This window comes from Oncorhynchus masou, chromosome 22 (genome assembly GCF_036934945.1).
Source record: "Oncorhynchus masou masou isolate Uvic2021 chromosome 22, UVic_Omas_1.1, whole genome shotgun sequence".
Taxonomy (NCBI): domain Eukaryota; kingdom Metazoa; phylum Chordata; class Actinopteri; order Salmoniformes; family Salmonidae; genus Oncorhynchus; species Oncorhynchus masou.
Genome location: NC_088233.1, coordinates 23,557,318 through 23,584,123, shown reverse-complemented (window position 1 = coordinate 23,584,123; position 26,806 = coordinate 23,557,318). Strand labels below are relative to the sequence as shown.

At 42.8% G+C, this 26,806-nt stretch overlaps 1 protein-coding gene and 1 pseudogene across 5 annotated transcripts in view; one reads left to right on the top strand and one right to left on the bottom strand.

The window, feature by feature from the left end:
• Positions 1-223, top strand: part of LOC135508799 (DNA polymerase subunit gamma-1-like) — a 28,334-nt pseudogene extending 28,111 nt beyond the window's left edge.
• A 556-nt stretch (positions 224-779) lies between these two features.
• The window catches only part of fanci (FA complementation group I), a 28,145-nt gene continuing 2,118 nt past the window's right edge, over positions 780-26,806 (bottom strand). For 3 of the 5 annotated variants that reach the window (XM_064929666.1, XM_064929665.1, XM_064929667.1), the window contains exons 2-38: positions 24,435-24,539; positions 24,075-24,147; positions 23,813-23,943; positions 23,459-23,612; positions 23,300-23,357; positions 21,186-21,227; positions 20,942-21,065; positions 20,766-20,851; positions 20,497-20,629; positions 20,197-20,274; positions 19,803-19,939; positions 19,435-19,618; positions 17,170-17,257; positions 16,850-16,980; positions 16,635-16,705; positions 16,274-16,388; positions 15,986-16,108; positions 15,381-15,449; positions 15,208-15,309; positions 14,831-15,022; positions 12,338-12,456; positions 11,883-12,038; positions 11,572-11,751; positions 11,255-11,421; positions 10,653-10,738; positions 6,561-6,677; positions 6,414-6,465; positions 5,629-5,756; positions 5,290-5,355; positions 3,829-3,925; positions 3,460-3,644; positions 3,020-3,076; positions 2,858-2,917; positions 2,531-2,608; positions 2,336-2,431; positions 2,011-2,112; positions 780-1,678 (exon numbers count right to left, since the gene is read on the bottom strand). In XM_064929666.1, the coding sequence (XP_064785738.1) occupies positions 1,616-1,678; positions 2,011-2,112; positions 2,336-2,431; positions 2,531-2,608; positions 2,858-2,917; positions 3,020-3,076; positions 3,460-3,644; positions 3,829-3,925; positions 5,290-5,355; positions 5,629-5,756; positions 6,414-6,465; positions 6,561-6,677; positions 10,653-10,738; positions 11,255-11,421; positions 11,572-11,751; positions 11,883-12,038; positions 12,338-12,456; positions 14,831-15,022; positions 15,208-15,309; positions 15,381-15,449; positions 15,986-16,108; positions 16,274-16,388; positions 16,635-16,705; positions 16,850-16,980; positions 17,170-17,257; positions 19,435-19,618; positions 19,803-19,939; positions 20,197-20,274; positions 20,497-20,629; positions 20,766-20,851; positions 20,942-21,065; positions 21,186-21,227; positions 23,300-23,357; positions 23,459-23,612; positions 23,813-23,943; positions 24,075-24,147; positions 24,435-24,530 (3,996 nt within the window). In that variant the 5' untranslated portion in view covers positions 24,531-24,539 and the 3' untranslated portion in view covers positions 780-1,615. Of the gene's footprint in view, positions 1,679-2,010; positions 2,113-2,335; positions 2,432-2,530; positions 2,609-2,857; positions 2,918-3,019; positions 3,077-3,459; positions 3,645-3,828; positions 3,926-5,289; positions 5,356-5,628; positions 5,757-6,413; positions 6,466-6,560; positions 6,678-10,652; positions 10,739-11,254; positions 11,422-11,571; positions 11,752-11,882; positions 12,039-12,337; positions 12,457-14,830; positions 15,023-15,207; positions 15,310-15,380; positions 15,450-15,985; positions 16,109-16,273; positions 16,389-16,634; positions 16,706-16,849; positions 16,981-17,169; positions 17,258-19,434; positions 19,619-19,802; positions 19,940-20,196; positions 20,275-20,496; positions 20,630-20,765; positions 20,852-20,941; positions 21,066-21,185; positions 21,228-23,299; positions 23,358-23,458; positions 23,613-23,812; positions 23,944-24,074; positions 24,148-24,434; positions 24,540-24,693; positions 25,275-26,806 lie in introns of those variants that run through there. The other 2 variants (XM_064929664.1, XM_064929662.1) reach the window with 2 other exon arrangements.

Sequence of the window (26,806 nt, the reverse complement as noted above, 5' to 3'; positions counted from 1 at the left end):
TATGAACTTCACATGACTGGGCAGGGGCACAGCCATGGGTGGGCCTGGGAGGGCATAGGCCCACCCACTGGGGAGTCAGCCAATCAGAATGAGCTTTTCCACACAAAAGTGCTTTATTACAGAAATACTCAGTTTCATCAGCTGTCCGGGTGGATGGTCTCAGACGATCCCTAAGGTGAAGAAGCTGGATGTGGAGGACCTCGATTGGCGTGGTTACATGTGATCGGCGAATTCTTTAAAATTACATAGGAGGCAGATTGTGATAAAGAAATGAACATTAAATTCTCTGGCAACAGCTCTCTGGTGGACATTCCTGCAGGCAGCATGGCAATTGCACGCTCCCTGTAAACTTGAGACATCAGGGCGGCAGGGTTAGAGCGTTGGACTAGTAACCAGAAGGTTGCAAATTCAAACCCCCGAGCTGACAAGCTACAAATCTGTCTTTCTGCCCCTGAACAGTTCCTAGGCCGTCATTGAAAATAAGAATTTGTTCTCAACTGACTTGCCGAGTTAAATAAAGGTCAAATCTGTGGCATTGTTGTGACAAAATTGCACATTTTAGAGTGGCCTGTTATTGTCCCCAGCATATGGTGCACCTTTGTAATGATCATGCTGTTTAATCAATTCTTCATATGCCACACCTGTAAGGAGGATGGATTATCTTGGCAAAGGAGAAATGCTCACCAACAGGGATGTAAACAAATTTATGCACAAAATCTGAGAGAAATAAGCTTTTTGTGCACATGGAAAAAAAATTTAAGTTCATGAAACATGGGACCTACACGTTATGTTTCTTTTAATTCAGTATATAAAGACGTTTGTTGCTTTTACAAACCATGTTACCTCAAACAGTATACATCAGCTTTGGCTGTTCAAAACACTAGAAAAAAAACACTGACACCAGAAGGAAGTAGTGTTGACTGGCAGTGAACACACAAATGGGCTACAAAAAATCAATTTCACACAATTACATTTAATGTATAATTCTTCAGATTGTAAAGTAACAAACATGTTTACATAATGGCATTTTTACTGTAAATTAATAATTACAGCAGAAATGCTCTTACATGCTCTCAATCTTCTTAGTAAAAGCTTTTAACAAATGATCATAATGCAAAACACGTTTTTGATCTTTCTCTGTACAGTATGTATACCTAGAATAACAACACATTGACTCTTCACCAAATCAGACATCACCAAAGGCTCTCTGGGAAAAGGGAAATAACAGGGTGAACCGAGCAGTCCTCTATGATGTAGCTAGTGTAGCCAGAGGCTTCATGGGATAGATACACAGGTCCTCCAGAGCTGCCCCAACCCAGGCACTGAGTCCTCAAACCAATGACGTCAATAGGAACTACTGGTTCTATGCAGGTTCATGATAATAAGGCACTAAATAGAAGAAAACGGTCCGAAGCGGGGCTATCTGAACTTGTCCAATAAGAAACACACATTTTTGTTTTCTGATGCAAAACATTTTGCTACGGTGTGGCCTAATGAGCACGACCAAACTCAGCAGATCATCAGAACGCATCCGGATGAATGGGGGCAACTCCAGACTGGTTAAGAGAGGAGTGTACTGAGAGGTTTAGAAGGGCCAGGGTATTATTGATTTCCATTACTGCTTCTTCCTCTTCTTCTTGGGCTCCTGGCTCTGCTCTGGCTCCTGGGAGGCTATGGTCTAAAGGGAGAGGAGAGACAAACCAGCACTTACACATGTATCCTCCTCAAAACGCACTTGGATATGTGTTGTCAGACACTGACGAAATGAATTACTTCAGCTCAGACCATTGGGTCTGGGAAAGACACAAAAACGATCCATGGAGTTCTAACTTTTGAATGTGGGCGATAGCAGTAGATGCGAGGAATGCGGGAGTATGGACAGGACTAATTAAGCATTAGTGAATTTGGTGTGACAAGTCATGTTGGGGCTGAGTGAATAGGAGACTAAATCAAAAGTTTTAGATCGCCGTCATCTATACAGTATGTGTCAGTGGTATGGTTGATGCTCACTTGCTGACTGTTGTCGTGCTCCTGCAGCGCTGCCTCCAGAGTGGCTGCGTTGATGCGGAAATCTCTGGACGTGCTCAGTTTCATGTACTGCATCAGGTTCACCTACACAACAATAACACCCAGACACCTGTTTCTCACTGTAGTTACAATAATGCAGTGCTTTGGTTAGTTCTGGAGATTGGTCTGTTACTGAGAAGCGCCCATACGGCTCTATATCTTCTAATTGTGTCCTCCATTCCAGATCTTGATTTGTCTGGTTACAAGCAGCTACACTCATCAATTCAATGTGAGACAATCTCCCATCCCAAACCACTCCCTTACATACCTTTGATTTCTTGGAGAGGGTGATGAGGTATTTCTCATACTGTTCTATACTGTAGATCAGGTTGGGAATGGCCTTGGTCTCACGTAGGAGTTTGGCCTTGAGAATGGGAGAATAGCACACATGGTTTTAGTTAGACCAAGGCTCCGAAGATCAGTTGAAGTGGTTGTAAATAAAAGGTCTAACAGAAACTCTTACTGATGCTGTAGCAGTGGCCTCCCCCTCCTTTTTCTTCTTCTTTTTATCATCTGCACCGCCACCGGCCAGCTCACCACTCTGCAGGAAAACACACATCTCAAAGGTCATAACAACAAAGGCCTCCTAGCTAGAGGACAGTGTCAACAAGAAATGTTTAATTAGCATTTGCACCGGGTGAAAGTATATCCCTTGCTGAAAAAAACCAGGTGCAGACACTTAGTAAATCTGGCCCATACTGTCAAATGTCGAGGACAGAAACAAATGATGCCACCTGCTGGCAGACAATGGCTGATGGGGAGGCTAGATTACGTCAACACGAGGCTCTACCTGCACGTAGGTGATGAAGGAGTAGCACTGTGGAGTCAGGTGAGAGCCGGACAGTTTGACCTGGAAATACAGGGGTATTAGAGATTTTAGTGGACACACGCACACCTGGGGCTCATGACAGGTAAAACAGTAATGTACATTGGGACAATGCTGCAGACTCACCAGCTTCTCCACACGTGCTGGGAGCAGGCCCTGTTGGCCTGAGCACAGTTGGATATACTGCAAAGGAAAAGATAAGTGGGTAATTCATTTTAGAGGAAATATAGTAGGTAGGTATAGTGAAGTCAGACTTACATATTTGACCAAGGTGGTGAGGATGGTGTATGTGGGTAGAGTTAATGTTAACTCGAAATGACACAACGACAAGGTTCCAGTTTAACAACGTTTACTAAACCGTATTAGCAAACTACATAGTTGCCATTGCACTCAGGCCAGGTTCATCGACAACGAGACTGCGCAGGCGCACTAATAACAGAGTGATAGTCCCGTAATAACAGAAATATAGGGATACTTAAAACATGAACTTAACAGTTAAGTCAGACTTACATAATTGACCAGGGTGGTGAGCATGGTGGATGTGGGTATAGTTAAGTCACACTTACATATTTGACCAGAGTGGTGAGGATGGTGTATGTACGGCTCAGCTCTCCCAGCAGTGTGTTGGTGCAGACTCCAGATGGCAGGGCGGTCTGGACCAGCTCGTTCAGGGCCGTCAGGAGAGTCCCCAGCTGCAGCGTCAACGCCTTCTCCACTGGGTCCTGCTGGCCCGCAGCCTGGGTGGCATCACCTGGAAACACACACATGAAGATGAAGGACAAAGATGGTGCATGTGTTTGTGTGCAGACAGGACGGGGACGGACAGAAAGACAAACTAGGGCAACTACCACATTCACACACAGGTTACACATATCCTCTCCCCTGCTACTCATCCTTCCCAGTTGAGGACTAGTCATGCTGTGTGTGTACCGTACCAGAGCTGAGCCTGTCAGGGACCAACTGGCCTTTCTTCTTGGTGATCAGCCAGTCCACCTCATCCAATACTTTCCCCACCTGAGACAGCACCAGGAGCTGAAAGAAGAGAAATAGGACAACGGTTAAGTAAGAATTTTGTCCACAAATGTACCGAAATGTCTATTATACAGTGCATTGTGAAAGTATTCAGACCCCTTCACCTTTTCCACGTTGTTACGTTACAGTCTAAATCTAAAATGGCTAAAATACAATTTTCTTCATCAATCTACACACAATACCCCATAATGACAAAGCAAAAACTTTTTTTTTTTTTTTTTAGATTTCTGAAAATGTATTAAAAAAACAGATACCTTATTTACATAAGTATTCAGACCTTTTGCTATGAGACTTGAAATTGAGCTCGGGTGCATCCTGTTCCCATTGATCATCCTTGAGAGATGTTTCTACAACTTGATTGGAGTTCACCTTTGTTAAATTCAACTGATTGGACATGATTTGGAAAGAAACACACTTGTCTATAAAAGGTCCCACAGTTGTCAGAGCAAAAAACAAACATGAGGTCAAAGGAATTGTCCGTAGAGGTCTGAGACAGGTTTGTGCTGAGACACAGATCTGGGGAAGGGTATCAAAAAATGTCTGCAGCATTGAAGGTCCCCAAGAAAACAGTGACCTCCATCATTCTTAAATGGAAGAAGTTTGAAACCATCAAGACTCTACCTAGCGCTGGCTGCCCAGCCAAACTGAGAAATTGGGGGAGAAGGGCCTTGGTCTGGGGGGTGACCAAGAACCCAAAGTTGCTTCAACAAAGTACTGAGTAAAGGGTCTGAATACTTACGGAAATGTGATATTGCCGTTTATGTTGAATACATTTGCACAAATTTCTAAAAACTTTTTTTTACGTTGTCGTTATGGGGTATTTTGGGTATATTTGATGAGGAAAAAACGATTTAATCAATTTTAGAATAAGGCTGTAACGTAACAAAATGTGGAAAAAGTCAAGGAGTACTTTCTGAATGCACTGTATATAAATAGTTACAGATTAGTGAAGGCCATCATATAGTTATTTTGTTAAATACTTTCCCTTATTAACTGAAATCAAACTTTTTCAAATCCATTTTAGCTGTCGCGCTAGGTGTTTGGTCCAAACAGATGTACAAATTATGGGAATTTGTCACGCAATACAGACCCCCCGAGGGCCCTGTTCCCTCCTTGGCTAAAGCCAGTGTGAGAAACGTGCTAAGGTATGTCTTGTAGATCTTGAAGGATGGGATAGGTATAATCTGTCTAAAATCCTGCCAAGCATTCCAAAAGCTAAATGGACAATGGACATAACTGTGAAGTTAACACCAAGAATTTACTTTTAGATCTACACGTGCCTAGGGGTAAGGGTCAATTAGGTAGGAAGGGTAAGACACAATAACACTTTGCATTTAAAATGCAGGTAGGTAAGCGCCACTCACTGTTGTCGGCGAGGCGGTCTTCATGTTGACGATGGCAAAGTGAGACTGCTTCTCCACTTCCAAATCCTGTTATTGTATAATTAAACCACAACAGTATGGCTACAGTAAAACAGGATTGGGGTCAATTCCACTTCAATTCAGGAAGAAATTGAATTTCAGTTTAATTCCTGAATTAACGGAATTGAAATTGACCCCGACCCTGCAGTAAGGCTAAAAGAGCGCTGACATTTTCTCTCTGATCATAATGATTTCTTGTTACGGGTCAAATACTGTGACCGTCTGAAGGCTGTTGTCAGTGAGATTGCCTGGTGATACAGTGCGGCCTGTAGCAGTCGGTACCTGGTCGATGTCTCCCAGCTGACTGTGTATGTCTTGACAAAGCTCCCACAACAGACTGACGGGACTCTTGTAGAGCACGTGCAGACTGAAGAGCAGGGAGAGCAGGCCTTTACTGAACACGATGTCCTCTGGAGGGAGGGTGGGATGAAAAGAAAGCCAGAGAGATGGAGGGAGTGAGCGAGCAAAAGATTGAGGGAGGGAGTAAGAGAAATAAAGAGGAAGGAAGTGAATGAGGAAAAGAAAGGAAAAAGAGACATAACCACTTCCCGTTCTACTAAATGCAGAACTCTTAGCAGCATTAATGCCAAACTGATTCTTAGGAACAAAAGCTCTTGCGTATGTTGTGGCAGAATTCAAATGGCTCCCTTGTGTCAGTTCAGACCTGTTCAATCTGCAGTGTTTTAAAATCAATTAATTGAATTTTAATCAAAATTGCACTATTGATATGTGCAATATCTCATGCCACGAGAGTAACATTCAAACTTAATAAGGGTCCCCTAGGAAACTCTGACCAACACTTTCGTTCCTACAACGTCTACTGTACCAGGCCTTTTCATTAGTTGTAATGCCAAAAAACACCAATCATAGAATCGGAATACATATTTTATTTCTATGGTTCCAACAATTCACCAAAGGGTTTTAAATCTAAATCACAAGTAAAATCACAAACGCAATAGTTGTTAAAAAATAAATAAAAGCAATTTGATTATTTGCCCATATCATGCAGCCTTGGGCCTAGGGTTCAAAACTGCAACACTTTACCTTGACTGTTGCCATTTACTCACCAAAGCTGGTCTCCTTGCAGATTTTCACTGTCCATGTGATCATTTGAACAAACTGGGAGAGAGAGAGGGGAGAAAGTGAGCAGGAGGCCTAGCCCACTCATCCGAGTCCTCACTGGCTCTATGAAGTGCACTTGGGAGGTTGCCTACCTGCTGGGAGGAGGGTTCTAGCTGGCGTGAGAGCACACTCAGGATGTTTACCAGGAGCTGAGCCTCCTTGCTGTTGAAGTCCTCCTCCCCTCCATTCAGCTGGGTAAACAGTGCCCTCTGTGGATGGACAGGGCAACAGTGTTAATTTTGGCACTTTTCTTTTAGATTTAGCCTAGTCTTAATAATTTTTGCAAATGCCTTTTCATTTTCGTCACATCACATTTTGCATTGCCTCATTAAAATCACTGACTTCCATTTGCACAAACATACAGTACCAGGCAAAAGTTTGGACACCTACTCATTCAAGGTCTTTTCTTTATTTGTACTATTTTCTACATTGTAGAATAATAGTGAAGACATCAAAATTATGAAATAACATGAAATCATGTAGTAACCAAAAAGTGTGAAATCAAAAAATATTTTATATTTGACATTCTTCAAAGTAGCCACTCTTTGCCTTGATGACAGCTTTGCACAATCTTGGCATTCTCTCAATCAGCTTCACCTGGAATGCTTTTCCAACAGTCTTGAAGGAGTTCCCGCATATGCTGAGCACTTGTTGGTGGCTCCAACTTGGCTGGTTTTCCTATACTCTGCGGTCCAACTCATCCCAAACCATCTCAATTGGGTTGAGGTCGGTTGATTGTGGAGGCCAGCTCATCTGATGCAACACTCCAGCACTCTCCTTCTTGGTCAAATTGACAGTTACACAGCCTGGAGGTGTTGTTTCATTGTCCTGTTGAAAAACAAATGATAGTGCAAACCAGATTGGATGGCGTATTGCTGCAGAATTCTGTGGTAGCCATGCTGGTTAAGTGTGCCTTGAATTCTAAATAAATGAGTGTCACCAGAAAAGCACCCCCACACCATCACACTACCTCCTCTAAGCTTCATTGTGGGAACCACATGCGGAAATCATCCGTTCACCTATTCTGTGTTGCACAAAAACACAGGGGTTGTAACCAAAAATCTCAAATTTGGACTCATCAGAACAAAGGACAGATTTCCACCGGTCTAATGTCCATTGCTCGTGTTTCTTGGCCCAAGGAAGTCTCTTCTTCTTATTGGTGTCCTTTAGTAGTGGTTTCTTTGCAGCAGTTTGACCATGAAGGCCTGAATCACACAGTGTCCTCTGAATAGTTGATGTTGAGATTACTTGAACTCTTGTGAAGCATTTATTTGGGCTGCAATTTCAGAGGCTGGTAACTCTAATGGCAGTCCTCATGGCAATCTTCATGAGAGCCAGTTTCAACATTGTACTTGATGGTTTTTGTGACTGCACTTGAAGAAACTTTGACTAACCTTCTTGTCTTAAAGTAATGATGGACTGTCGTTTCTCTTTGCTTATTTGAGCTGTTCTTGCCATAATATTGACTTGGTCTTTTACCAAATATCTTCTGTATACCACCCCTAACTTGTCCCAACACAACTGATTGGCTCCAAAAATGAACTTTTAACAAGGCACACCTGTTAATTTAAATGCCTTCCAGGTGACTACCTCTTGAAGCTGGTTGACAGAATGCCAAGAGTTTGCTAAGCTGTTATCAAGGCAAAAGGTGGCTAATTGGTAGAATCTCAAATATAAAATATATTTAGTAGTGAATATTATCCTATAAAGTAGAAAATAGTACAAATAAATAAAAACCCTGGAATGAATACGTGTGTCCAAACCTTTGACTGGTACTGTACATACCCTTGTCCTACCAACATATTTGTATGCATTACATCCTATTCTCTTCCCAACAGCAGAAATATTACAAAACTATATAGGAACATATAATAGTTATCTGGCCATGTAAATGTCTAATTCAGCCTACATAGATATTGCACATTACATACAAAACAAACAGACACACACACGCCAGAGAGACAGAAGCAAAATCACCAGATGGTGCCACAAAGTATTGTCAAAGTAGTATGAGTTGCACCTCCGTCAGTCGGTCATGTTATTGCCATTGTAATCAATGTTTCACAGACGCTGCAGACACATTGATGTCCAGAAGTAGAATGGGAGCTAATGACTGTTTCGCCCAGTGATGTAGTCGAGTCACTAAACCAAGTTCGAATCGAGTCCCAAGTCCCTTGTGCTCAAGTCAGAGTCCAAGTCCAAGTTCTTTCTGTGCCACGTTCTTGAACTTTGGAGATAGAAATGCCATGAATAGAGCAAACGTTATTCCTTATTCATCATGTCTGAGGCATGTTTGTTCTACATAGCATACTTCCATCGGAACGTTCCAAAACGTTGGATCCTGCTGAACGCACCCCAGGTTGTTAGCTATTGCTAGCTAATGGAGTAACATGAGTGAACAAGGTGTAGCCTAACAAATGGTCAACAGTCCGGTCCACAAGTAGCCTAGTTTTAGAACGGTCCGCGATATGCTTTATGAATATAAAATGCAGCCCACCAATGCACAATAAAATTTTAAAAAACGTAGCACCTCTGTTATGGGTAATTTATTTTGTGTGTTAATCTCTCAAGCCATTTTCTGGGTAAAAGAGGGAGACTTGGCTACGTAACCTGGCTATGAAATGCAGTGGGGAAAGTGGGAGGGTTGAGTGAGACTACAAATGCAAAGACAGCCTACTTTTCTAAACTCAAGGGAGAGAAAAACAGAGCTCAACTGTTGTTAACTATTAAACTCAATGCTGCTATTGTTTTTAAATTTCAAAAAGCAGCTTGTGTTTCTTAACCAGGCAAAGGGTAGTGGCTGGTGGTAACTGGTTAGCTGCGGGGAAGCAAGACAGTCACCTGCTCGATGTGTATAATCAGATCTGGAGCGAAGCCTTTCTGCCCACACTCATTGCTTACGCTCACCAGCTGATGTTGGCTGTGTGTGCGCATCCTTCCCATTGTTGAACAGAACTTCGCTGATCTTGGAATTCCTGACAGGCTGCCCCCAGGTGGTAAGGGCAGGTGACAACACATCCGCCATGCTGACCTCAACACGGGGGCCCCTCAGGGGTGTGTGCTCAGTCCCCTCCTGTACTCCCTGTTCACTCATGACTGCGTGGCCAAGCACGACTCCAACACCATCATTAAGTTAGCTGATGACAACAGTGGTGGGCCTGATCACCGACAAGACGAGACAGTCTATAGGGAGGAGTTCAGAGACCTGTCAGGAATTCTTCTGAGACCTGTGGTGCAAGGACAAAAACCTCTCCCTCGACATGATCAAGACAAAGGAGATGATTGTGGACTACAGGAATAGGAGGACCAAGCACGCCCCCATTCTCATCGACGAGGCTGTAGTGGAGCAGGTTGAGAGCTTCAAGTTCCTTGGCATCCACATCACCAACAAACTAACATTGCCCAAGCACACCAAGACATTTGTGAAGAGGGCATGACAAAACCTATTCCCCCTCAGGAGACTGAAAATATTTGGCATGGGTCCTAAAAGGTTTTACAGCTGCACCATGGAAAGCATCCTGACGAGTTACATCACTGCCTGGAGTGGCAATAGCTCGGTCTCCGACCGCAAGGCACTAGAGGGTAGTTTGTTTGGTCCAGTACATAGCTGGGGCCAAGCTTCCTGCCATCCAGGACCTCTATACCAGGCGGTGTCAGAGGAAGGCCCTAAAAATTGTCAAAGACACCAGCCACCCTAGTCATAGACTGTTCTCTCTGCTACCGCACGGCAAGCAGTATCGAAGCACCAAGTCTAGTTCCAAGAGGCTTCTAAACAGCTTCTACCCCTAAGCCATAAGACTCCTGAACATCTAATCAAAAGGCTACCCAGACTATTTGCATTGCCCCCCCCACACACACACTTTACACTGCTGCTACTCTGTTATTATCTATGCATAGTCACTGAAATAACTCTACCTACATATTACCTCAATTACCGTGACAAACCGGTGCCCCCGCACATTGACTCTGTACTCTGTATTTTACTGCTGCTCTTTAATTATTTGTTATTTTTAGGTATTTTTCTTAAATATGCATTGCTGGTTAAGGGCATGTGAGTAAGCATTTCACTGTAAAGTCTACAGCTGTTGTATTCGGCGCATGTGACAAATAACATTTGATTTGAACAGAATGATCTAGAATCTATCCAAGGTCACATTCTGTACACTTTCACACTTCAGTCACACCTGGAACTGGCGAATGTAGAAAGCAGTCTTCTCTGTGACACTGGCATTCCCTGGCCCGTCATCACTCCCTTCCTCCACAGAGAGATCTGAAAGGAAACCACCACTTTATCTGTTTTTACAAACTGTTACGGACAAGACATCTGTTATTCACAAAATCATATCTACAGGAACCGACTTTGACGAGGAAGCCATTCACAAGAACTTATCTAATTCATTCAATTGACGGGTGTGAATGAACAGTTCTGTTTGGTAGTTCAAAGTGTGTGGAGTCAAGACTTGGGCTTTAAGGAAACTCCCTGTTCTGAAAGCATTGTGAATGAGAGCTGTCTGGAGATTTTAGTATTGTGGTCTCAAACTTGCTTCATTGTGTCTGTTCCGAATGTATGATCATGCGTTTTTAAACTGGAGACATCTTGGCCAGCTCTCCCTTATAAAACATATTCTGTATCTCAATGGGATATCCACTGTGGTTTTGCATTGATATCAATAGATTATTTGAAAGATACTTTAAAGTTTAAACTATCTCATTTCAGGATTTGAGCTTTACAGAAGACCCTTTGGTGTGACACATTGAGAATGAGAGCAGTTTGTGTGTGTCCCACCGATGGCAGAAAGGAGCTGGGCCACCCTGGCTGGGTAGCGCTGCTGCCCAGTGCTGAAGATCCTCAGCAAGCCCTCCAGACACAGCAGGGACACACTGCAACGCTTCTCCTTCTTCCCAGCATCCTCCACTGCACACGGGATGTTGGTGTACCGCCACATCAAGACACTGGGGGAGGAGGCGGAATAAACCAGTTGAGGTCACAGAGAATATGACCAGTTGATGTCATAGAGAACCGAACCAAGCGATGTCATAGAGAATCTTACTAGGTGGTGTCACAGAGAATATAACCTGCTGATCTCTCAGATAAAATCTGACCTAGTGATGTCACAGAGGTGGTGGAAGGTCTTGTCTGTGTTCTGTCCGTCTGGGCCGTCAGTGTGTCCAGTTTCCTCCAACTGTGTAATCTTTTGCAGAGCCACGCTCACAGCGTAACGCAGGAAGTCCCCACTAGATCGCAGCACCAACAGAGCCTCCTCTCTGCTCTGAGCGCTGTCTCTGGAAGAACACACACACTTTCATGTGCAAGACAAGCCACAAAACACACAGGTACTGTATGACTTTGAACTAAAATGTGGTACTTGTCTATGCAGCCTTGACAGGAAATACATTCCCCCATACACACACACCTGAAGAGTGCAGTGAGCAGTGTTGACACAAAGCCCATAGACAGCAGGCTTCGAGGGCTCTTGCTGCTCTTGCCCTTTCCAGACTTCTCCTTCAGGATCTCAGACAGCTTGTTATAGCGACTAAACAGTTCCAGGAGTTCCTCGAAAAGACTCTTACTGCAACACACACAGTGTCATAGTAAAAGACAAATTCACTCACTGTCTCACAATGTAGCATATTATCCATCCCAGTCCTACATATCCTCAAGAGTTTTGTTGCTTGACACATTGAAATAAATAAAAATCCTATTCAGCACGTTTCCTACTCTTTTACTTCACGGGGACGGAGTATCCTGAAAAAACATTCCTAATTTCTAAACATTGATTTAAGCATCTGAGCACACAAGTTCATTATTCAAAACACTGATACAGTAGCTTCTCCCACAGATCCAATGAGCCAGTCTTCTTCAGGTTACCTGTAGTTGGCCTTGGTGAAGTTGTATTCGATAAGCACCTCGTACACTCCCATCACTAGCACGGCATAGATGCTGTTCTTCACCCCCACACTGGACAGGGAGAATTCAGCTGACTTATCCTAGAGGGGGGAAGCACAGAGATAACATCACTTCAGTTACAGTATACTGTTGATGTAATCTCTGCCACTGGACAGGGAGAATTCAGCCGACTTATCCTAGAGGGGGGAAGCACAGAGATAACATCACTTCAGTCACAGTGTACTGTTGATGTCATCTCTGCCACTGGACAGGGAGAATTCAGCCGACTTATCCTAGAGGGGGGAAGCACAGAGATAACATCACTTCTGTTGTAATCTCTGCCACTCATCAACCCGACTTATCCTAGAGGGGAAGCACAGAGATATCCTCAGTCACAGTGTACTGTTGATGTCATCTCTGCCACTGGACAGGGAGGACTTATCCAGGGGGAAGCACAGAGATAACATCACTTCAGTCACAGTGTACTGTTGATGTATCTCTCCAGGGAGAATTCAGACTTATCCTAGAGGGGGGGAAGCACAGAGATAACATCACTTCAGTCACAGTGTACTGTTGATGTCATCTCTGCCACACTGGACTTACTAGAGGGGGAAGCACAGAGAATTCAGTCACAGTGACTGTTGATGTCATCTCTGCCACTGGACAGGGAGAGGACTTATCCTAGAGGGGGAAGCACAGAGATAACATCACTTCAGTCACAGTGTACTGTTGATGTCATCTCTGCCACTGGACAGGGAGAATTCAGCCGACTTATCCTAGAGGGGGGAAGCACAGAGATAACATCACTTCAGTCACAGTGTACTGTTGATGTCATCTCTGCCACTGGACAGGGAGAATTCAGCCGACTTATCCTAGAGGGGGGAAGCACAGAGATAACATCACTTCAGTCACAGTGTACTGTTGATGTCATCTCTGCCCACTGGACTTACAGGGGGAAGCACAGAGATAACAATTCAGTCACAGTGTACTTATCCAGGGAGAAGAGAGGGGGAAGCACAGAGATAACATCACTTCAGTCACAGTGTACTGTTGATGTCATCTCTGCCACTGGACAGGGAGAATTCAGCCGAATTATCCTAGAGGGGGGTTGCACAAAGATAACATCACTTCAGTTACAAGTGAGGAGAATCAACGCTATACCAAGTTTTGTGGTTGTATGTCAAAAGGGGCTGAGCCTTAAACTTAAACCAATTGGTGACGTTTTTGGTGTCTGAGAGTAGCGGTGTTGATATAGCCAAAGTATACTTTTTAACCAATCGGGCAATGAGACATTGCGAAATAAATAATTCCATCAGAAATAATAGGTTTGCTTTCTTGCAGCATCGCTGCCAGCACCACTAATAAAATACAGTACTCTACTGTTGTTCATTCTACCAATCAAAAGCATTCCGCTTTTCTCCACCGTAAGATTTTCTTAGAGTTGACCTTAACCACAGATTACACTACCATTAACCACAACCTTAAATATTACTACAGTACTCCTTATGATAAACTAAACTAATCATAACTACATATTTTTAAACGTTTATTTGAGAGAAGGTTGAAAAAAGGCCCCTGAACGGCAGGTAGAATCCCAAAAAAGACTTGTAATGATACTGTTGGAATCGGCTAAACTTTGATAATTGAGGTAGTAAATGAATGTTAGGAAATGAAAGAGACTGGCTGTTGTGTTACAAGTTAATGGTTCTCTGAAGAAAGACAGAAGGCTTTGGAATGTGTTTGATGGAGGAGAGGAGAGTGATGTGTTGATATAGGGAAGACAGATGCATATATGTGGATTTAGTGAAGGAGGGGATGAGATCAGGAGGTGAGGTCAGTTCTCCTTAAGGGAGTAATCAGGGTTAGTATCTGGTTACCTTCTTTCCTGTGGAGCCATAAACTGTAAGGAGGAGGAGTGTCTTAAGTAGGATGCATATAAACTGTGATATCTGAAATGTTTTGCTGTCTGATTTCAGCTGTACAGAACCTTTGGGAATAATTCAACTTGGTTAAAGCTTCTCCAGTGACCGTGAGTTATTTACTCTGAAAAATGAGAACCTAAGAGTACAGATGGCATACTGCGACGCGTGTAGACCAAACAGGACTTTCTGTATGTGACCTGCTGTAATATAATATGCGGATCTCAGGGCTCTACTCGCATACACACCTAAATATTTTGCTGTGCGACCTGGAAATTACATTTAGGAGCATCAGTGAGCCTAAAAAAATTCTGAATTTTAGCTTTATTACCTCAAATATTTTTCATTGTGCTCCTACATTTCTTTGTGTACACCTACATTTTTCAACTGACACATGGTCCTTGTAAAATAGGTCAGCGTAGAGCCCTGGATCTGCTCCTACCTGTATATACAGGTAACTGCCAAATAATGGAAACACTTGAGTAAATGAGGGATACAAAGTATATTTAAGGTGCTTCACAGACTGTTCTATGAAAGTCACTACTCTGATACACACCAGCTCAAAGTCCTCCAATTCACACTTGATCATCCGACGTGTGATGCTCTCCAGGATGCTCTGCAGCTCGTCCTGAAATCCCCCCTCCTCTTCATCATCATCATCGTCACTCCCACTTGCGTTGGGCCGGGCTGAACGGCGCATGCCCTGGTACCACAGCAGGCAGTGGACTGTGCAACTCAACAGATGGGCCTGAGAGGAACAGGAAGCATCTATGTCTTTATGTTCTTGTGGACCTACGCCACACACATACAAGCATGCCAGACAAGGGAGAGAAAAGCAGTAGAGTGGACTGTGCTGCTCACTAGTTGGGCCACTTCTGCACACACGCACGCACGCACACACGAGCACGTGACATAATAGGTAAAAGTTAATACCAGAGGCTCCTGGAGGAAGACTTGGTCTCCTTGAGCACCGATGCATAACTCCAGCTTCACTGGGGGCAGAAGGTCCTGCTCTGGCTCATAGTACCGCCTCACCTAGACAGAACACACGTCAAATCACAGTGCAGTATACCACATGTAATTACACCTTAAGATATCACACACACCTGCGAGAGCAGGGTCTGCATGATGGAGCTTGCTAGTTGAGAGTTGCGGCGGAGGACATCATGGAAACCCTACAAATAAGGCACACATGACAACCTTGTGTTAGAAGATAATATGTATACTGAAAAATGTAAATGCAAAAATGTCAAAGATTTTACTGAGTTACAGTTCATAGAAGGAAATCAGTCAATTGAAATAATTCATTATGCCCTGATCTATGGATTTGACATGAAATGGCATGGGTGCAGCCACTGGGGATCCAGGCCCAGCCAATCATAATAAGTTTTTTACCCACAAAAGGGCTTTATTTCAGACATAAATTATGTTTGTATATGGAGATTGCATGGTTGTCGATTTTATACACCTGTCAGCAACGGTGTGGCTAAAATAGCAGAATCCACTAATTTGAAGGGGTGTCCACATACTTTTGTATATACAGTGTATGTACTGTACATTCAGTCTACATTCAGCCAAAGCTGGCATTGTGTAGCTTCATCCCAAATATTTTTGTGCTGTTTTGTGAACACCTATAGTCACTGTCTTGTAATGGTCATTGGTACGAACAGATCTGGGACCAGGCTAAACGTTGTGGTGTGGGGGTTCCGACCTCGTAGAGCATGAGTCGTACATCGGCCTGCTGGCCCAGACATCGGCGCAGGCTGCTGAGGATCTCCAGGCAGAAGGCCTCGTTGGCAGCAGAGTTGTAGCGGGAGTGAACGTCCACCTGGACCTGGGCACAGGACACGTCACAAATGAATGGACCAATAGAAATTCCCTCATAATGGCTTGAATACATGAACGCAAGTGCAGGGGTACACTCAGTGTGCACTCAGTCACTATGAGTGGTGGTACTGATATCAAGACACTAATATCAGACAGACCGAGACACACACACCTGGCTGGAGGAGATGGCTTGGCTGGCTTGGCTGGAAGCCATGCTACCCAGGACCCGGAAGTTCTTCAGCAGCAGCAGGAAGCCCGTCACCGCAGACTTCCTCCCATCCAACTGGCTGCAGGGGGTCAAATGACAGGAAAGATTAATTGAGTATGAGCCCAGGGGCTGTATGAATCAAGTGTCTCAGAATAGGATTGCTGATTTTGGATCAGTTTGGCCTTTTTCATCACAATGTAGGAGACAACATGGACAGGGGTGACCTGATCCTAGATTAATACTCCTACTCTGAGACACTTGATACATACGGCCCTATCTCTGATCAGAGCTATGTCTGGTTAGGACAGAGGGAGGGGGAACTTACCTGGAGAACATGGCCTTCCTCAGAACGAGAATTAGAGCATCCTTCATGGACATACTGACCTTCAGCAGAGGCTGGGGACACCACAGAGAGAGAGATCACACAAGCAGCCCCTGCACTGGGCCTGGTGTGTGTGTGTGTGTGTGTGTGTGTGTGTGTGTGTGTGTGTGTGTGTGTGTGTGTGTGTGTGTGTGTGTGTGTGTGTGTGTGCGTGTTACCTGGACAGCCTTGAGTAGCCCCTGCACAGTGGCCAGTGGCAGGTAGGACAGGTGATCAAACGTCTCTGTCACCTTGGATGATGACTCCAGAAGGATCATGGGAGCCGAGACCACAATGTCCGAGAGAAGATCTGATGATGAAGATGAGAGAGAGAAATCAGACAACATCCAGAAACAATCCCTAGCCCCAACCGTCTGGACACGTGGAGATTGGAGAGGATTGGACATGTGTACGCAAAAGGTCCAATGCCAAATAGCAACAAACAAAAAAATACACCTATCCCATCAGAGCGCAAGGAGAACAAAATAAGTATATTTACCTATGAAATGAGTGACAGGGGAGGCCGTTTTGGTGACCAATCGGTTCAGGACTTGCTCCAGAATCTCACCCCTGATTGGCTCATGCATCTGTTTGAATAAACCAAAGAAAGTGGTTGAAATTAGAAGTTGACCAATTAATCGGAATGGCCAATCAATTCGGGCCGATTTCAAGTTTTCATAACAATCGGAAATCGGTATTTTTGGGCACCAATTTTTTTATACCTTTATTTAACTAGGCAAGTCAGTTAAGAACACATTCTTATTTTCAATTACGGCCTAGGAACGGTGGGTTAACTGCCTTGTTCAGGGGCAGAACAACAGATTTTCACCTTGTCAGCTCGGGGGATCCAATCTTGCAACCTTACAGTTAACAAGTCCAACGCTCTAACCACCTGCCTCTCATTGCACTCCAGGAGGAGCCTGACTGTTACATGAATGCAGTAGAAGCCAAGGTAAGTTGCTAGCTAGCATTAAACTTATCTTATAAAAAACAATCAAATCAATCATAATCACTAGTTATAACTACACATGGTTGATGATATTACTAGTTTATCTAGCGTGTCCTGCTTTGCATATAATTGATGCAACGCTGGGGGATGATTTAACAAAAGCGTATTTGCGAAAAAAGCACAATCGTTGGACAACTGTACCTAACAAAAACACCAATGCCTTTCTTAAAATCAATACACAGAAGTATATATTTTTAAACCTGCATATTTAGCTAAAAGAAATCCAGGTTAGCAGGCAATATTAACCAGGTGAATTTGTGTCACTTTTCTAGCGTTCATTGCACGCAGATTCAGGGTATATGCAACAGTTTGGGGAGTCTCAATGCAAACTAATTTGCCAGAATTTTACGTAATTATGACATAACATTGAAGGTTGTGCAATGTAACAAGAATATTTAGACTTAGGGATGCCACTCGTTAGATAAAATACCGAATGGTTCCGTATTTCACTGAAATAATAAACGTTTTGTTTTCGAAATTATAGTTTCCGGATTCGACCATATTAATGACCAAAGGCTCGTATTTCTGTGTGTTATTATATTATTAAGTCTATGATTTGATAGAGCAGTCTGACTGAGCGATGGTAGGCAGCAGCAGGCTTGTAAGCATTCATTCAAACAGCACTTTTGTGCGTTTTGCCAGCAGTTCTTCGCAAGCACAGCGGTTTATGACTTCAAGCCTATCAGCCTAATGGCTGGTGTAACTGATGTGAAATGGCTAGCTAGTTAGCGGGGTGCGCGCTAACAGCGTTTCAAACGTCACTCGCTCTGAGACTTGGAGTGGTTGTTCCCGCTCTGCAAGGGCCGCGGCTTTTATGGAGCGATGGGTAATGCTGCTTCAAGGGTGGCTGTTGTCGATGTGTTCCTGGTTTGAGCCCAGGTAGGGGCGAGGAGAGGGACGGAAACTATACTGTTACACTGGCAATACTATAGTGCCTATAGAGAGAAATAGTCCTATAAATACTATATTAACTATAACCTAAAACCTCTTACCTTGGAATATTGAAGTCTCATGTTAAAAGTACCCACCAACTTTGACATGTTATCATGTTCTGAGCAAGGAACTCAAACGTTAGCTTTTTCACATGGCACATATTGCACTTTTACTTCTCCAACACTTTGTTTTTGCATTATTTAAACCAAATTGAACATGTTTCATTATTTATTTGAATCTAAATGGATTTTTATTCATGTATTATATAAAGTTAAAGTAAGTGTTCATTCAGTATTGTTGTAATTGTCATTATTACAAATTTTAAATAAAAAAAATAAAAATTGAACGATTAATCGGTATCTGCTTTTTTTGGTCCGCCAATAAATAGGTATCGGTATCGGCGTTGAAAAATCATAATCGGTCGACCTCTAGTTGAAATATCAGATGAACAGGAGATATCTTACAGGAGAGCTGCTTTAATATTCAGTGTTCCAAAATACATTGCCTGTTACAGCACTCTCATATTATAGCCTGGTTAAAGCACTAAATTATGCGCTCACCATTGTTTCACTGAGCAAAATATTCAGTCTGGTTTAACCAGGTTAGTCCTAATAAAATCAGCTCTTTGAAAGGCAACTGGGGATCAGAATCATCCCAAATCAGATATAGTGCTTCAGCTGAGAACTAACAGATGGATCATAATCACTATAATGACATTAGCATGTGGCTGTCACTTCAGATCCTGTTCCTTATATAATCTATTCATTAATTACCGTCAGTCTACATTAAATGATCCAGGGGAGGAGGCCATAGTCACCGTACCTTGAAGCCCTCCAAGAGGATGTGTCCCCCCAGCCGACAGGCCTGCTGTGTGGGTGTTTTGGCTGTGGCGTTGGCCCCTTCGGTTGCAGTCTTCCCGAACGGTCCTGCCTTGGGGCCAAAGGCGTCCATAAGGATGAAGCCCAGTTGGACCAGCCCCTGGGTCACATGGTCCCAGCCAAACACACTGCAGGGGTCAAAGGTCAGTGATGGTGTCCTTAGTTACCACACTAGCATCCCCCTGAGGTGATGCTGGAGTAAGGATCAGTTCTCCCTTTCAGATCACAATGAATAAGATTATATGGACAGGGAGGACCTAATGCTAGATCAGCACTCCTACTCCAAACTGCTTTCTGAATATGAGCCCTGACCTGTTCTTGACAGTGTCCAGAATCATCTGAGCAAGGCTGCAGCGCTGAGGCAGCAGGTCCTGCAGGAACTTGGAGCCCTGCTGCAGATGCTCATCCTTGAAGCCCTTAGTGATCGCCCCCTTCAAGAAATCAAACAACTACACCACCAGGGAGGGAGGGGGTAAAGGGTAGAACAGGGAGGGTCAGAGAGGCTCTTTCCCCAATGGTCTTTCCTCGATTCCTTGCGTACAGTCTCCTCATTGGAGACGTAATTTCAAGCTCCTTCCCCTCTAAATCTTCTCCTCCCATGCATTTTGAGAAGCAGGCAAAGAGAAGATGCGAGGAACATAGGAAAGACAAATTGAGAAAGATAATTTTCTTTATTTTTGTGATTGGAGGTTGTCTGGGTTCCTACCTGCTCCTCGTAGCGTTGAATCCTGGCCACCGAGAGCAGCAGAGCAATGCTGAACGGACAGAGCTCCCCCTGGGACCCCTGCAGAGGACAGAGACCAAACACACAGTCAATACTGTCTAAGCACCATACTGAACATTATTCATCATACATACAGGTGACTAACAATGTTCAATTTATAGACAATTTAAAGCCTCACTCCAAAAGCAGTTTGAAAAGCACACCAATAAAACACCCCTTCTTTATCATTACTGTCAATCTATTTAAGGGGTGGGTGAGAGTATGTGAGAGAGTATCTGGGACCTTAACACTTTTCAGGAACTCCCTCCCTAGCTCCTGGTCAAGCCGCACTGCAAAAACTATGTGCAGGATGGCTGTGCCCTCCACATGCCTCAGCTGGTCCTGAGGAATGGACTGAACCTCCACGTCCATACTCCTGCGTGTGTATGTGTGTGTGTGAGTGAGTGAGTGAAAGAGAGAAAGATCGTAGAGTCTTGTCATCAAGGAAGTTCACACACAGCTTGTCATTGAATTAGACATTATGGATTATTGGTGTCATAATGCTCACTCACTCTCCATCTTTCTGTTCCTCTTTCTGGCGAAGATCCTGCTCTTTAAAGTAGCTGATGATTCCTTCCAGGACCTGTTTCTTACAGCCCTGGTAGACAACACAAACACAAGAGGTTGTTCATTCACCAAGCTATGTGGAAACATATAGGACATTGTACATACAAACAGACACACACACCTTAGCAGCCAGCAGCAGCAGCTGGTAGACCAAAGGTGGGATCTCCTGCAGGTCTAGTTTGAGGAACATCCTCAGGACCTTCTCGACCAGGAACTGCAGCTCCTCTGGTGCCAAGGGCACATCCCTGGAGAAGATTGTTTAAGGCGGGTGTTGATGCACTCATTAACTTAGTGCCAATGCACTCATCAAATAACATCAAACATTTCTATTGAAACCAAGTGATGCCCAATTCTTTCAGGTTTACCTGAACATAGTGGTCAAGTGGATCACACACTGTGGGTCCCATCTGTAAACACAGAACAAATACATCTAAGTTGCATTTACCACAAGCTCTGTGTGCCATATCAGTAAACAACCATGGCTCCCTGAAGGACATCCAACTGTTTACATCAAATATCCGTATGTGAAATATATCCCTCTTAACAGTGCGCTGATATGAGACTATTATAACAGCACCTTAAACACAAGCCATTATAAGACTGGTGTCAGGATCTGAATTAATTGTTTGTATGGTAACCCTTAGAAGAAGAGTGTCACTCAATGTCATGAGGGAGCTTTCTAAATGTCATTTCCAGTGTAATCCAGGACCTTACCTGCTAGTGATAGGATTATTATATATAATTTTTAATCGAGTTACTTTTGGCAGTATTGAAACGCTATATATATATATATATATATATATATATATGAATGAATGAAAGAATGAAAGAGAGAAAGAGAGAAAGAGAGAGAGAGAAAAAAATCGCGAGAATCTAAATACACATTGTATCAGTACCTAAGTATCGTGATAATCGTATCGGGAGTTCCCTGGCAATTCCGAGCCTTGGTCATTTCCATGAAAAAGGACCCATGAGCAGCAACATGTGAAATTCATGGGAGCATATCTTGTTTTTTTTTAAATTAAGGTATATATCTGGGTTTCCCAAACTCGGGCCTCGGGACCCCAAGGGGAGCACGTTTTGGTTTTTGCACTAGCACTACACAGCTGATTCAAATACTCAACCAATCAACAAGCTTTGATAATGTGAATCAGCTGTGTAGTGCTAGGGCAAAAACCAAAACGTGCGCCCCTTGGGGTCCCGAGGACAGAGTTTGGGATGTGCTGGCATATATACATTTTTCAACCATTTTCCATTCAAAATATTAGGAATAAGCAAAAGCTTTGATTTCTGCTCAAACAGATGGAAAGGGATCTCAGAAAACATCTACCAGAAAAAAATAAAGTCTTAAAAAGTAAAAGAAATACATCAAATCACAACATTGTTGAAATAATGATCCCCAAAAATTAACATCATCACAAATTTAAATGATGGATAAATGTTTCTGCCTTCTGTAAGTTTAAGAAACCTTGCCTTAATTCTGGTAACAAAAACCCACTTATCGAAGATATTTTCTCTCCCTCATGAGAGATGGTAAACCTATCAATTAGTTTGTGTTTTTACTGATATCAATTTTGTTATTATTAAGTGATTAAAACTCGAAATTCCGTTACAAATATTATTATTTTTTTTAAATCGGTAACGGAATTTCTGCAAATGAATTGGCTACAATGGGAAATCATAGTAGTCACAAACCACAGTTGGGTTCACCAGTTTGAACAACACAGTAGAATACAGTAAAGAAAAGTAGAGTATAGTTCAGTAAAGTTCAGTACACTATAGAGTTGAGTACACTATAATGTATTGTATTGTACCATACTCTGCTGTACTCTACTGATCTGTACTTTGATGTCCAAACTTGTGAAGCATAGACATCTATGAGTGGTTAAGATTTGGTCTGGTCTGGACCAACCAAATTCAGTCTTGTTTGGGTACAAAGCTCGTTAAAATAATAGCCTGTGTCTAGAATAATATCCGAATATGCAAAGGAGGATATTGCATATTTATACATTTGTGTACCTATTTAGGATACATCACAATGAAGACAATGACATTCATATCCATAATTATGCATTTCTGTGAAGTACAGATTAGGGACCCATGATAAAATTCTGTTAGCGCAAATCTACTCCACTTACTGTAGTTCAATAACCAAAATAGATTTTTTCAAACTCAAGGTGTCATGTGATAGCTGACACAGCATTCTTTCTGCAGACATTCTGAATCATAATTCGGAGCAGATATTTAACAGTTTTTGGAAAACGTGAACACAGAATAAAAACAGAGGGAGATTTTACCAAAATTCTAATACCAAACTTTGCATCTGCAGTTCTTCCAGTAAATGTGTTTTTGTAAACGTTTCTGTGAAATTGTTAAAAGTAGTCCTTGTGCATGGAGTTGTATAGTTTGTTAAACTTAAATTAATGTTTTTTATTTATCTCTGCGCAATTCTGTTACCATGGAATCGCCCCCCTATTACCTGCTGGAACAGAGGCTGTTGATGAGCTGCTTCTTGTACTCTTCCCCACTGAGCTCACCTGTAGATATATCAGGGTAGAAAATAAGGGTATAGAAGACGATTTAGACAATTCTGTAAGGTCAGGTTTCTGCATTCATGGTTTTGAGTTTGGTTTTGTACCTTTGCCATAGGATAGAGCCTCAGTGGCAGCCAGGGCAGTGAGGACTGTGGGGAAGAGCTCCAGGGATTTGCCACTGCCCATCTTACCCAACTTAATGGCATCAACGAAGAGAGACGCCAGCTGTGCCAGGGAGGGGCCGGGCAGGTTGTGGGTCTAGGATGAGAAAATACAGGGACAGGGTTATTGGAACAGATGAGTCTAATTATCAATACCAAACAACTTAAGTTTAAGCATGAAAGAAATGGCAGAAACAACCCTCCTCCGGTTTGTGAATAAATAAATCTGCCTATGAAACTGCGTAGCCTAATTAATGGCCACGCGCAAAACAACCTTTGTAAGAAATATCACTGTACCTCTAGCATCAGCAGTCCAATGATGTCTGATGCCACCTCTGTCTGGAGATCTCCAGACTCACACAGGGGGATGCAGTGCTGGTACAGGAGCAGCCTGCGACTCGCTCCCTCCGGGGCACTGGGCGGAGAGCCTGAGAGAACACACACACTTTGAGACACCATAATTCAACATTGCAGAAGCATCCAAAGGAAATACCATGAGACAATGACAAAGGCCTGGGTGATAATGTCAAGAAATATTTTGTATATGACACATGGTTACCTTTGAATATGGATTTGACCATGGATCCAATGTCCTTCCCCTTCAATGCACTGTTTGTGACCACAGTGGTCAGCTAGAGGGAAAACACCCAGAGATTATTCAAGAGTTGGGTAAATAGTTTAGCTTGGTTGCCACTCTGTTTCTGCTCTCTTATGGAATTGACATGGCATGACAATGACAGTTGGCAAGACGGCACAAACAGACCTGGGGACTATGCAATACCTAGTTAGGTACAAAGTAGTAATACAATGTGTCAATTAATACATTATTGAAATGTGGTCAAATGAATAATGTGTATTACAAGATACATTATCATAATTGTGTTGTAGGGTGTTGGGAAAATGTGTGTTGACTGGTAACCTGGTCATCAGTCAGGGATGAGAGGTACTGCTGCAGCTCAGGGATGCGCTCTCCATCGGACAACGAAACTATCTTTTCCATTATGTCAGCTCTCATGTTGGACGTCTACAAGGTAAAATACATACACTTTCTGATATGATTTGCAGTGTATTGCACAATGTTCAATAGGGTGTTAAATTATAACAACGTTGACAAAGTTAGCTAGGTACACCACTGCCAGTTCACTACTAATCATTGACTTTAAGATAACATTAACTACCTCACGTTAGGCTCGTTAGCTATCGCGCTTCCAGTCGTGTGAAAAAAAGTTGCTTAACAAACTTTCAGATGAAACTGCAATACCACCACTTTGGTTGAACCTACCTTTGCAGGTCCCAATTTTAATTTTATCGAGTAAAACGGTTTATTTTTGTATTTGTCGGACAATTTCACCAGTAGCTAGCATGCCAGCTTCTACTAACGTTTCGAATTAGCAGCGAAATGAAATTCCGTTGTCACTAGCTAGTTACCACATTCACAAAGTGAAAATGGTCAAAATAGTAAAAATGTTTAAAAACAAAAAGGTCATTTTAAGGTTTAGATTTAAGGTTAGGCATAAGGTTATTAGTGTGGTTAAGGTTAAAGTTAGATTTTAAGAAGATACATTTTAGAAATAGTCGGAATTTAGCCATAATGATGACTTTGTGGCTGGAGTAACTAGTGACGACCGAAATTCCCGCCAGCAAACCTTTTCCTGTTGTCAATGTTTGCATGCCAGTGATTGGCTCTGTGTGTGTATGGAACGCCCACCATGTGCTGCCTACAAATGTCTATTTCCTTTCAATAAAAAAGAAAAGCAGACAAGTTAGCTACTAGCTCATTTAAATTTCCAACGATTCGCTGGTTAGCTATATGAACTAATGAAATATGCATATTCCCACGTTGTATACCAGGTGTTAGCTGGATAATTTATCTGACAGTGTCAAGGTAACGTTAACAGACAGACAGACGAGATATGGAAAAACATTCACTTAAACTGTCTTGTTTGCTAGCAGGTAACATCAGTGCATTAAGCTACATCGCGTTAGTACAGTTGGCTAACAACTTAGCTAGCTACAGTACTTAAAGTAACAGTAGCAAGCTGTGTGTTTTGACAGGTTGTCTAAATAGTTTGTCACATCATCATCATCAAAATAGTCTGTCAGACCCAATATTTCCATACTTGTGTGATTTCATAGTAGGCCTATGTTTTGTCACACCCAGCTACCCCCGAGCTGACAAAGTACACATCTGTCGTTCTTGCCCCTGAACAGACAGTTAACCCACTGTTCCTAGGCCGTCATTGAAAATAAGAATTTGTTATTAACTGACTTGCCTAGTTAAATAAAGGTAAAAGATAAATAAAAATCTAACGTTGGATACTTTGAAATTACTTAAACGTTACTGTGGCTAGCTAGCAAGACGTTTATATTGAATAAACATGTACTTCTGTGTGTGTTCTAATGTACTGAGGAAGCGAAGATAAAGGTTAGATGCCATTCATTTAATGTTCCATCTATTTTTTTATTTTTTTTAAATTTTACCTTTATTTAACCAGGCAAGTCAGTTAAGAACAAATTCTTATTTTCAACGGCCTGGGAACAGTGGGTTAACTGCCTGTTCAGGGGCAGAACGACAGATTTGTACCTTGTCAGCTTGGGGGTTTGAACTTGCAACCTTCCGGTTACTAGTCCAACGCTCTAACCACTAGGTACCCTGCCGCCCCCTATACATCCAATCAGCTCACTGTTTTAAAATGTACATCTTATACTCATCCTCCCTCCTATTTCCATAGCAGACATGGTGGCCCATCTTCAGAAAGTGGGAGTCAGTCTGGCTGCATCACCACATGTAAAGGCAGCTGCACTGTCCCCTGGAAGATCACCAAGGACTTCAGCCATAGCCTGTTCTCGCCACTTCCGTCTGGAAGACTATAACGGAGCATCCACCACCAGGCCATGAGACAGTGGAAAAGCCTGGCTATCCACCTGCAGAACCTGCTGTTCACCTGCACCGTAAGAGACTATTTCTACTGACTCTGTAGCAGGATTGCTTCCATCCCTCTCCTTACCCCAACCTGGGCTAGAGTCAAGGACCCTCTGAACAGATCGACAACTTGTCACCCACAAAGCATCGTTATCTATCACTCCACAAAAGCTGTGATCTCCACACCTGTGCCCAGCTAGGCCTCTTGTTCATGACCTCCACATCTATACTCGGTTGTCCCTCAGTCACCCCCATCCTCTGCTCTACTCCAGTTGCTCTCCATTTTCAGTAAATTATATATAATTGTAATTATTTGTGTTCAATCGTTTGTCCCTCTGGTGTTTATTTAACTGTATATACAGCATAAT